Genomic DNA, 13137 nt, shown 5'->3' with positions numbered 1-13137 from the left:
AAAGAGAATGACTTTATGGAGATTCTCAAATACAGCTTATCTGATGAAACATCCATGTTATTTTCTGCCAGTAGCCTTGGCCTGCTATTCAAATCCTCTTGTAATCTTTAAAACCTTACCTTTTGTTGTTTCCTTTCAGGATTTTTGGTGTAACCAATGCTCTCTGAAAGGTTTATATTTTGTTTAGATTTTTCATTCATGTCTGCATTTGATGTTTTACTTTTATCTCAGCTTATCAAAGTGCCATCAATTATAAAATGCTCCGTTAAAAAAATATACTATTGAGGAAAAACACCTGCCAGTAAGACTATAACACATTTCTATCATAAAATTTAGGATGCATTGTAATTTCAGAGATGTTAAAATGTGAAAATAAGTGCACCTTAGAATAGATAAAATATAGTACTTTACAGCTTTTTCTCCCACCCTTTCAAAAAAATATAGATGTGATTGCTTCTTCCTTTAAATAGAATTCTCCATATTTTGCCTTGTACTTAAATTATCTATACATTTTTGTCATCCCCTCTTTTAAACCCGAAGTCCCTTAGGCTAGGTTGTAGCTGCCTAATTTTTGTTTCCCCATATACTCTTCCTCATCTTCATATTATTAGATAGCTTCAGGCTCTTTTCCAGTAAATTGAGATAAACTTCAGAAATCCCTTAAATTGCTAATATTAGCAAAAGTAGGAGATAAACTTCATTATGGGCAGCTAAACTTAATACATTAAATTTTAGTAATGAAATGAGGAAAAAATCCAACAATTGTAATGAGGTTGTACGCTCAGAGCTATCATTTGTGTTTCAAGAAAAATATGTAGGAGTTATGGTAGACAGCTCTCTAAAGGCGGGCTGCTTCAGCCAAGAATTTGTTAGTCATCATAAGTGATGGTTCTGGAATAACAAAACAAAATAAAACAACCAGCAAGCTCTTCTGGTATCATAAAACACCATGCTGAGAATGCACCCAGAATAACGCACGCTGTTCCTGATGCAGAATTTCAATCAAAATGAGGTAGGGATATTAAAAAACTCCTAAAATGACCAATGGAATGGGTGTTTTTCCTCAATATAATGAAAATAATAAATATCTCCTCAGTATGGAGAAAAGTGCTCTAAGGTACATATGACCTAAAATTATAAAATAATAGTGGCTATAGATGAAATGAACACAGACTTACTCATTAGGCTGTAGCCCTAGGAAGAGCTAAGGAAGGCTGGCTGTACTGAGCTCTGTTCTATTTAGATGCCTTTGCTGCTGGCCTGGAGGCCTTACCAGAGGACAGGAAAAGTGATGCTAGCAGCCTGTGATTTGCTTTCATTTGCTGTTTGTCAAGAGGCTCAACACTAAGAGATTTGCTCATAGTAATTCTCACATTTTGGAAGTGGGCCTTCATTTTACTTGTTTTGGAAGATTAAGAATGGTCAATTATCACTTGAGAGCATACATAATTACAATAATACAAAGATGAAATGACAGGAGACTTGATTTTAGGTTTAGGTTTAATTTCTCTTCTGAAACTGTTAGAATGTAAGCTCTATGAGGATACGGGTTCCTTTGTTTTAATCACTATTTCCATCATCTAAAACAGCATCCGGCACATGTAGGTGGCTCAATAAACATGTGTGAATGCATAGTGCATAAATTTGATTTTACTATTTTAACCTAAGTAAGGATCATCTTTTAGTCATTTTAAGGAATTATACTTAATATTCAATTCCTTCAATAAATTGTACCAATCTTAGAAATATAGTTTTAAAAATGTTCTATGTAAAATCAATTGCCTCCTAATTTTATGCATCCAAATTAACATTTTCTTAGTTTTTGTTAATTAAAAAAAACCTGACATACTAATGTCAAATGGATCTTAGCATATGGAAGGAAAAACTAAAATTCAAAGTATAGGTAATTAATACAAGTGTGACATTCTTAAGGCTATGCTTATGAGAATAATATGTAATGTTAGATCATGGTTTCTCAACCTCAGCACCACTGACCTTTGAGGCTGGATAATTTTTTGTTGTGGTGAGGGCTATCCATGCACTGTAGGCTGTTAGCAGCATCCCTGGCCTCTAGATGCCAGTACCATCGACTCAGTGGTATCAACCAAAATTGTCTCTAGACATTGCCAAATGTCGCCTCAGGGGCAAAATTGCCCTCAGTTGAGAACCAATTGTTTTAGATATTGGGAATATAATGGAAAAACAGTTTTACCTGATAGGAAAAATGATCAAAACACCCATTTTATGGATTGACTTGTGTTTCCTCAAAAGATGTACCCCAGTCCTAACCCTGATCCTGTGAGTGTGACTTCATTTGGAAATAGGGTCTAGGAAGATGTGATTAGTTAAAAGGAGGTGAAACGATTAGGGTGGTCTCTAATGCAATATGACTGGTATCTTTTTCATAATTCTTTTTTGTTTGTTTCTTTCACTTAGCATAACTGGTATCCATATAAGAAAGGGAGAGGGGAAAGCAGACAGACGGTCTGGAGGACAGGTGAAGAAGATTCGGGAGGCAGACAGGGAGCGAAGGAACCCTGGTAATTTCCGAAAGACACCAGAAAATTAAAGAGGCAAGGAAGGACTCTCTCCTACAGATTTCAGATGGAACGTGACCCTGTTGACATCTTAATTTTGGACTTCTAGCCTCAAGAACTATGAGACAGGGAGTGGATGTGGTTCAAGCACTTAAGTGCCTGCTTCCCACTAGGGAGGTCCTGGGTTCAGTCCCCTGTACCTTCTAAAAACAAACAGCAAACATATGGCAAAACTAACTCTGGGTAGATGATATGGCTCAGTGGTTGAACACCAGCCTCCTGATTTGGGGTTCAATCCTTGCCTAGGTATCTCAAACAAAACAAAACAAAACAACTATGAGACAACAAATTTCTGTTGTTTTAAACCACTTAGTTTGTGATACTTTGTTATGGGCAGCCCTGGGTAACTAAGGCACCCTAAGAATTAAATACCAATATTTCCTTTCAATTGATAAGAAGGTAAATAGAATAGAATCAAACCTATTATAAGCACCATACATACAATGTGAAGGGGACAGATAAATATCAGGAATTTATAAACCACTTAACTGTGCTTCACTGAAGTTACAGAGCAGAAGAAACTTTAATGTCATCTAGGGTAAGCTCATTTGATGAAACTGGGATCCTAAGTGGTTAATAACCTGCCCAAGGTCTTATAGCCAGTAAGTGGCATCCTTATGAGTAATGCCACTAATACCTGTTTAACAACTCTCTGGATAAAACAAGTGTGTAGCCCTTAGAGTTCCTGGAATGGACTAGTCTTGTACCAGTCCCTAAACTGATACAAGAAAAAAGCATCACTTGATGCGTAAAGGAGATAGATGGAAGTATTACAGTAATAAACTAAAGAAACCTATAATTCTGGTTGAAAATATAAGAAGGTTCAAAAATGGCCAATTTCATTGGTAAAGGTTATGTAAGAGTTATAAAACCTCAAGTTTTTACTTTGAGAGTTAGCTTATCATTAACAGTGTGTGCCCAGACATTTTTTTTTTCTGGGAGCCATTTTTAAATTTGTACAGAAAAATCTAAAAGATATTGTGCCATGACTCATACAACCTTTTCAGACATGCTATTAACAGCAACCTTAACCTATTTGTCAACCAAATGGCTGTGTGGGTACACACAGCAGTCATACAAATTGTCCTGGTAGTTTACTTCAATTTTCTAAGCTCTGATAAAAGGATGAGTAAATGAAAATATGCTGCAAGCAATGATTATATTGGAATTCATTTTTGACCTCCCAAATATCAACATCTAAGTGGCTCTTTTCCCTTACTGATTTCAGCATTCCACATGAAAAAGAATGAACTTCTGAAAATTAAGAAGACTTGAAATGTTAAAAAATTTTGTATCATCTATGTTTAGTCAAATAATGAGCTATAGTTAGATCAATATGACTTTTTTATTCATTCATTCAACAAACATTTAACTGTGCACCTACAATGTACCTACTATGCTGACAATGGGAGTAGAGCAGTGAAAAAGAGGCAAGGTCTTTGCCCTTCAAGAATTACCATTCCACTAAGGGATAACAGTCAAGTATATTTTAACCATTTCATATATAGAATGAAAGTTATAGGGAGTACAGAGCATTTAGCCTTAGATTCTTTTTCAGACTACATAGATTGAGAAAACAAAGGAAAAAATTTCAAGTGAGAGGATACAAATAGCTATGCCTTACTTTGGATTAACCTTACTTTCTAAAAAGGAGAAAGATTTTAAAGAGAAATTTGCAAAACTCCCTAAATAATTAGTAATGCCAAGAACTTTAGAAAGTTATGAGTTATGTAAACATTAAACACAAATCTGGTTAGGCCTTTTTTATAATAACAATAATCTTTTCTACTGATTGATTACTCATGCCAGGTACTGATAAATGCAGTGTATTATCGCATTTAATCCTTTATATTATCTTTTATATTAACCTAATACAGCCATCCAGTGAAGTAATATTATTAATTCCAGTTTATAGATGAGAACACGGACAATTAGTGAAGTTAAGTAACCTCCCAAAGATTACAAGGAAGGTAAGCAGGGAAGCTGGGTGTCTAACTCTGCTCTGAGTTAGTGCTCTTTTTACTACATTTAATTGTCTTCCCCTTTTCTCCATCTCTATCTTCCTGCTATGTTAGTCAGGAAGTGTGGGGGAAGAGCATTTTGCCCAGAGGAAATAGCTTTGTAAAAGTGTCCATGTAAAAGCATGGTAAGGAAATTAAAAGGAGACCAGGCTAGTTGGTGCAAACTGAGAGATGGAGGAAATGGTGTGAAATGAGACTGGAGGTAGGCAGGGGCTAGGCCACGGAGGGTCTTGTAAACCATGCGTTGGATTTGGGATTTTGACCTACTTGCAATGAAAAACCATTCAAGGATTTTAAGCAAAAGGTCATTCTGGCTGTCTATAGAAAATGGGTCAGATAGATAGGAAAAGTTCATTTAGAAAGTCATTTCAGTAGTTTACACAAGAGATGGGAGTAGCTTGATAGAGATGGTGAGAAGTGAATAAACTGGAGAAATATTTTTGGAGTAGAACTGACACCATTTGGTGGATTAGAAGACAAGGGTGGGAAAGAGATGTCAGGATCACTCCTAGGTTTCCACGATTGTTATCTTTTAGATTTTGGAAGACAGAAAAGGAAAGAAATTTAACATTCAACAGAAGAATAATCAGAAGATCAGATTATTCTGGATTGTTTTAGTACTATTTACTCAAAAAGTTTCCTAGGGCTGCTATAACAAATTACCACAACTGGGTGAGTTAAAAACAACAGAAATGTATTCTTTCACAGTTCTGGAAGCTCTATCTGAATCAAGATGTCAGCAGGGCCATGCTTTCTCTAAAGGCTCTAGGGAAGAATCCTTTTTGCCTGTTCTTAGCTTCTGGTGGCTGTTGGCAGTCATTGGCATTCTTTGGCTTGTAGCCTCATCACTCCAGTCTCCATCTCCATCTCCATCTCTACCTAGCCACATTATCTGTGTGTCTGGGTTTGCTCCCTTCTTGTACGTTCAGTAGTCATTGGATTTAGGGTTCTAAATCCAGGATGATTTCATTCTGTGATCTTTAACTAATTACATCTGCAAAGACCCTATTTCCAAATAAGGTCATATTCTAAAGTTGGGGTGGTCATGAATTTTGGGGGGCATTATTCAATCCACTGTACCACTGTCTTTATTAAAATTTATGTTTTTTTCCTTATCATGATCATTAGCATCATGACTACAACAAACCACTCAATTAGTATCTGTACATAAGAGGTATTGCTCTAGGGTATTAATATGCATGTGTCACACACCCCCAAGATCACTCCCAGGTTCACTGGGGGTTTCAAAGGACTCAGCACATAGGTGGACTCAATGCTATGATTTATTATAGCAAAAGGATATAAAGCAAAATCAGTAAAGGTAAAAAGGCACTTAAGGCAAAGTCTGGTGGAAACAAGGTGCCTGCTTCCAAGTGGAGTTCCACAGGACATGTTCAATTCCTCCAGTGTTTAAGTGTGACAGCACATGTGAAGAACCAGCCACCGGGAAAGGTCATTAGAGCTTTAGCATCCAAAGTTTTTACTGGGCTCTGATTCTGTAGGCATTCTACATAGCACATACCAAAATTCCAGATTCCCAGAAAGAAAGCAGGTATTGAATAAAAATCACATTGTACAAATAGTCTAGGCACAATGAGCCACTCTTAATAGTTAGGGGATCATGGGAACACTCCTAAATCCAAGGACCCAGATGCCAGCCAACTAAAGATAGTGGTCCTAGGCCTGCTATTTAGTTCTTTTTGCACACGTTATTTCATTTATTCCTTAAAACAAGGAAATTAAATTTCTGCAGTTAGTTTAGATAATGTGCCCAAGATTACACCACTACAAGATTAGTAGTAAGTGGAGGAACTAGGATTCAAAAGCAGGCAATATGATTTTAGATATATACTCTTAACCACTATGCTTAGCTGCCTGGTTTTTGAGGACTTAGATAAATGGGGAAAAAAAACAAAACCACAAGATACGTGCTAGAGAGAATTGTCAAAGACAAGTAGCAAGAAGGTTATGGTTTTTAAAACAGATTATAAAATGAATAAAAAGTAGCCATTATATAATGAGAAACGAACTGAACTAAATCATGGGCTAAACAATTTTACAGATATTACTTATAGTCTAATGTCTAAAAAAAACAATTACCAGCATTTTTGCAATTTTAATATTTTAAGAAGATTAAAGAAGGCTAAAATTATAGCTAAATTAACATAATCAAGGGATTAAGAGATTTACTTCCACCTTTGTGGAGACAGTAAAAAATAAAAGTCAAAAATAGTACATATACATAGTATAGCAGAAGGCAGCCTATTAGTGTTTTCTTTTGTTTTATTTTTTTACCTAATGGAGTGATGTCCTGAGGTATAGTCCAGTTTTCCAAATTTTTGTATTTGGTAACCATGCTTTTCCATGATATCCATCCATGTTGTGTAATTTGGATCTAGGCCCTTAAAATTATTCCAAGATTCTGTTAAGTGAGTGAAAAGGCCACTCCACATTGCTGAAAAAATATGAAATAGGGATTAAAGTAAGGTCTAACAATTTGTTTTAACTATAAAGACAGTTACTCTAAGATGGAGTAGAATCTACTAGTTGAGATCTCATGGGCTGTAATAAGACATCCTGTGTTACGTGCCTTATCTAACATTTCTGATTTTATTTTATCAGGGAGGGAATCACTGTGTGGAGTTACTATTTCTAAATTATAGATGAGTCAACTAAGGCTTAGAGGTTAAGTGACTTAATGTAAATACAGATGGAATTAAATGTAAAGCCTGTCTGACTAATTTTCCAAATCAGTCCATTCAAAGCATAGCAATATAGACGTCATTTCCCCAGTATCCTCAAGGATTTTTCCTATTCCCTGTCCTTTTCTGAATTTCCATGAACAATTGAAGTGTACTATGTCTTCATTCTCATTTCCTGCAACTCTGATTATTTATTCAATATCCCCTAGTTTTCCTTTTCCCATTTCTGTGTATTCCTTACACATGTAGTGTGTTTGAATAAGCTTTCTGTTCTCATTTAACAATCAGCTTTCTTTTTGAGAGGTGGTAAACCATACTGTTTAAAAGCTCAGGCTTTGCAGCTGGATTACCTGGGTTAGAATTTGAATAATGCCAACTGCTGAGTGGCCTTTGATAAGTTATTTAACCTTTCTGTACTTTACTTTTTCTCAGCAAAATGGGTATAACAATAGTATCCACCTTATAGAATTGTTGTGAGGATGATATAAATTAATACGCACTTAGAATGTTGCCAGGCACCCACTAAGAATGCAATAAATGTTAGCTTTTATTACTACTTCAGCCAAATTTTAAAATAGACTGCTTCCAGGAAAAACATCACCTAACATTTTTGAGACCTTTAGAGTTCATTGAGTGCTTTTTCATCATCATTTCATTTGATGGTCAAAACAACCTTGTGAGGTACATAGCATATATGATATAGTCTATAGATAAAGAAACTGAGGGACTTGTTTACAGGGCCTCTGGAGGGTTAGAATCCACGTCATCACCTCATCCTAGTGAACTGCTCATTCCACTCAATTCAGAAAATAAATGTTAGCCAAATTAGTTTTGAATATACCGAGTCCTTCATAATTGAAATATAGTCTTTAATATAGTTTAGGTTTCCTTTAATGATTGGTGATTACATAGTTGAGAGTGCTGACAATGTACATGTAAGACTTGAGACTCTATAGAGAATATCATATCAGCACTTCAGAGACCAAATTAGATTATTGGATGTAATTATTTGTTCAAAGTCAAACAACCATAAACCAGGGAAACAGGGGAAAAGAAAAACAACTCTGTCAGAGAATAGAAAGAATTTATAAAAACTGCAGTATTTTAAAAATTTCTTAATTATTGATTGACATTTTGCTATTAAAACTATGTCTTTTTTTGAAATACTATAATAAAAACAATTAGATTTTGGATAGAAGTGAGTTTATACTGAAGAGAAAGATAAAGTATATAATCTGAAATGATATGGAAAAATTCAGATAAACCTGATATACAAGAATTTTACTAAATTGTGGTATATACCCTGAAGTCCATGTAATTCTTTCTACCTCCCTATAGTTTTACTGAAAATTTCTTTGGAAATAGAACTCTTCTAGGAAATATGAATATTTACTCATTTGCTTCCATTTATAAGGAAATGAAACTGTAACATGTGAACAATACACTACTGCAGATGATGAAAATTCCTACTCTTAAAAAATAAATTAGAAGTGCTAATAATCCTATACTCAATACATACCTTAAAACATATATCTCTCATATTAGAAAAAATGTATTACATGCCAAATATGATTTACTATCCTGCTTTTGGATGTAATCTTTTTTAAAATTGTGAATTTATTTTCATTGTTTTGCTAATTTCTTTCACTAAAATCAAACATGTTCATACCTGCACGTGATGGGCAACAGATTGGAGAGTTTGTATAGGCATTGAGAAAGGAAGTGCCATGTGTTTTCATGAAGTTAATAAAAGGAAGTTTCACTACTTGACTTCCTGGATGAAATGTGACCCTTCCATCCTGGAATAAAGAATTTAATTAACATTGACTGCATTTCAAAGAAGAATCTCATTTCCTTAGATTTTAACTATAAAATTCACAAGTAGCAAAGGACTTTAATATGATTGTAAGAATCCTCAAAAGATAAAAACAAATATCATCAGTATTATGAGTATCTGGCCCATAAATACCTAGAAATCAATGCAGTGCTATACATGGATTCATTTGAATATGATAAATTTAATAAAGGACTTTCTGAAAATCTCTTAAAGGATGATGGACTGGCTGAACAAATTATTTATTGAGGAGTTGTTATGTATCAGGCACTGTGCAAGATCTGGAGATACAATGGTGAATAAAACAGTCTCTGCACTAATGAAACTTACAGTTTAGTGAGGGAGGCAAAAAGTATACTAGTAAATAAATCACAAACAATTACAAATTGTGGTTTGTACTTTAAAAAAAAACAAAACATCTGAGATACAGACTACAAGGAAGACCTACCTTAGATGGAGTGGACAGAAAAAGGCTATTCTGGGAAGTGTAAGACCTAAAGAATGAGAAGGATCCAGCCATTCAGATCATTTGAGGGACATATAAAGTTTGAGATAACTGCAAAGTACAGTGGAGATGTCAATTTAGCAGCTGGATCTATGAATTTGAAGATTAGAAGAGATATTTGGGTTGGAGTTATGTCTTTGGGAATTGAATTAGGAATTCAACAACTCCACTTGGTTAAAGAGCAAAGACAGAAAAAAGAATATTCAGTCCTGGAGTCATACTTACTATATATTTTCAATATTATGAATACAAGTATGGTTTGAAAAATGAGCCGACCCAAAGTATGGGATGTATACAAAAGCCCTTAAGATGTCTATATTATTTCCACATGGAGCAATAAAGTAGGCTGTTGGGGACAGACAAGACTCTGGAGCTCAGAGAAGTCTATACTGGTAAAATAAACTTGGGAGTCTTTAGCATATTTTGGTATTGAAAACCATGGAATTGAAAAAAACCTTTTAGGGAGAGAATACGAAAAAGGAAAGAAAGGCGTGAGGAGAAAGCCCTGAAGAGTTCCAAAAAAGTGGAGAAGGCAGTATGGAATACTGAGAAAGAATGGCCAAAGAGAACAGAAGATAGCAAACAATGAGTGAAAGCTGAGAGAAGACAATGTGTCAAGAAAAGAAAGAATGTCAGCTGAGTTGAAAGGTTACCTAAAATGAGGCCAGAAATTTTGGGCTGGAATTGGCAGTATGAAGATAGTTGGCAGTCTTGACAATAGCACATTCAGTGGAGTGGGAAGGATGGACGATCAAACTGGAAAAGGAGAAAAGAGAATGGGAAGTGAGAAAGTGAGATAGTAGGAGAGGAGAACTCTTTTAAGAAGTTATTTTGCAAAGGGAACCAGAGAAATGGGATATTAGAGAATGGAGTGTTAGCTGGAGGGGGATGTGGGATTAAGGTCAGTTAGATTTTCAAGATTTTTAGAGCATGTTTGTATGCTGAAATAAATTACTGCTTATAGCAGGAGCAATCACTGAAAGCTAAACAAATAACTGCTCATTTCCTGAATAATGAACTAGAAAGTTCAAGACAAGTATATATTCTCCTAAGGACCTCTTTAATTCCAAGACCCAAATACTGACAAACTTACTCTCACACATCCCAAATACCTGCATATATAATTCTTACAATCTTTGTACATCATGAATAATAACCACTTATAGCCACTTCCTGGAATCCAGACATCCCAGCTACCCAGGCTTATCTGCTTGGAGGGATGGAGTAGGAAGTCACATGGTAGAGCACTGTTATAGAGATGCTATATAACACAAATATTGGGGCTTGGACTCAAAGTCCTAGAGGCTAGGTTCAAAATGATATAACTACCATTGCAAATGACTACTGCGGTATATCAATAACTCATGTACTTGGTTAAAATTCATATTAGCAATTTCTTGACCCACTTCTATGGCTGGCACAGGGACTTCATCATTATTGGAAACAGGCTAGAAAGGACTTTGAAAGTGTAGAGTGGCAAAGATGGCAAGAAGGAGTAGTGATAACTGTCTCATTTGGGGAAATTCCTGACATGGAATGTGTGAAAGGTGGTATATGTCAAGATTACTGTCTGGGATATATAAGGCACGCAATGAATATTTAGTGAATGAATTGAATGAATTTTAGAGATCTGTTCAACTTACAAAAGGCAAATTTAATATGTTCAGAATTCAAATATCACAAACTCTCATGCTTTTTATGGATTTTTAATAACTTTTCTTGAATAGATGTTCTCCCACTTGGTATAAAAGAGATAAAAATACAAAAAGCAAAGAATCAAAAGCCCTATAGTCTTAAATATGAATTGGAACTATCAGTATGAATTCATAATTTATTTTTCTCTTTATAAACTTATGTATTTTTTTTTTAGATCTGTTCACTGAAAAGGTCTAGAAGCAATGGAAACCCTAATATGCAGATTATGGTTTCTAAAGACCATCTCCCAGACTAGGACAGGAAATATACAAGAAGAACCGGGGATATTGTCAAAGTGAGCTGTCAGAGTCTACTGGTGATGGGTCAAACAGATGCAGGAACAACTTGAATGTGATTATAAATAAGTATAATTGAAGGCAAAGGATTTAAATATAAATATATAAATATACACATATTCATATTATACTAAATATAACAAAAAAATGAAATACCTCACTCGCCCTCCCTTGCAAGGTTCTGGACTGCTGTGATGCACAACCCAGATCCCATTTTAGGAATGAAAAACTGCCTCTGCTGAAGAGAGATCCCTTGCCCCAAACCACACCCCATTCTGGGAGCACCCCACAACTAATGACCATCCACATGAAAGTATAAGGGCATGGTCCCATCACCCCAACGGGGAACAACTCTGAAGATCTATCCTAGCTTGAGAACACCCATCAGGTCAGCTGGTGCCTCCACTGAGACTCAACTTTTCCCTGTCACAATCCTTTCCTTCCCTTTGATGTCAAGACGAGTCCCTAATATACCTCTTTCATGCTACTGTCCAATGTTCCGCTTCTCTAAATTTAGATAATCATGAGGATTACTTTAAGAAACAATCTCAACAAATTCTATGGGCATATCCGTATTATGTAACTTTAATGATCATGAGCTAATCTATGGGGGAGGCAATACAACATGGTGATTAACAGCACACTTTGGTGTCAGACACACTTAACACTAACAATCTGTGGGACCACAGTAACACCAAGTAATAATCAACTATATTATAATTAGTAACCAAACATCTGTCTAAGCAGAAGATTTTAAGACATGGACATACCAAAAGCATGAGATAAGGTTGCCAGCAGTGTTCTTTTGGTTGATGGTTTGGGAAAGTTCCAAAAACTGTTCACCTTTGGGATTAAACGATTAAACAACAGCAGCAAGCAGGACACAATATGTGCACATGCACACAAACACAGAATTTTTCTAGAATATGGGAGATCGTGAAGCAGGCTAGTAAGATAGAGAATTAATAGATCTAGAACCAGGCAAAAGTCCATGTGGACATCAGTAACCCCCAAGATGGCTGCTGGAAGACCACCACCCCCAAGATTCTGCTATCCAGAACAAAGACTTCTTCTGGGAGCAAGGAAAAGCCCTGGATGTTCCCTAGGGACTTTATCATGGGGTCCTCATATGGAATTGATAGGTGGGGTGATCAATCAAAACAGCAAACAGGGGAACCCACCCCCTGCCATTAGGAAAGGGATAAAATAATTAATAGTCTATAAAGCAAACCATGAGGCCTAAGTGCGCTCTCGCCCTGTTCCCTTGCCTCTGAACCTGTTCCTGCCCTCTGCACGCTCTTCTCACCATTCTTCCTCTGCCATGTGGCCACAAAAGTAAACCTGGGGAGTTATAATCTATAATGGGGAACTGTAGCTTGTAAATCAGCCCTCTTTATCTCTTTTCACCCCCTTCCTCTCTCCCTGGGACCCCTGCTCTGTTACTTTCTCCCATTTCTCTTCCCTCCGTACCTGAATAAATTACTGAC

General features: G+C 35.9%; 1 protein-coding gene across 3 annotated transcripts in view; it reads right to left on the bottom strand.

Annotated features, from left to right (window-relative positions):
- ARSK (arylsulfatase family member K) overlaps window positions 1–13137 on the bottom strand; it is a 44904-nt gene that overhangs the window by 27038 nt on the left and 4729 nt on the right. For 2 of the 3 annotated variants that reach the window (XM_004470647.3, XM_071209052.1), the window contains exons 2-3: window positions 8990–9119; window positions 6914–7073 (exon numbers count right to left, since the gene is read on the bottom strand). In XM_004470647.3, coding sequence (XP_004470704.1) covers window positions 6914–7073; window positions 8990–9119 — 290 coding nt within the window. Of the gene's footprint in view, window positions 1–6913; window positions 7074–8989; window positions 9120–10312; window positions 10416–13137 lie in introns of all 3 variants that reach the window. The other variant, XM_071209051.1, reaches the window with a different exon arrangement.

This window comes from Dasypus novemcinctus, chromosome 2 (genome assembly GCF_030445035.2).
Source record: "Dasypus novemcinctus isolate mDasNov1 chromosome 2, mDasNov1.1.hap2, whole genome shotgun sequence".
NCBI classification, from domain to species: domain Eukaryota; kingdom Metazoa; phylum Chordata; class Mammalia; order Cingulata; family Dasypodidae; genus Dasypus; species Dasypus novemcinctus.
Note: the sequence above shows the minus strand (reverse complement) of the source record. Positions and strands in the feature narration are given on the sequence as shown.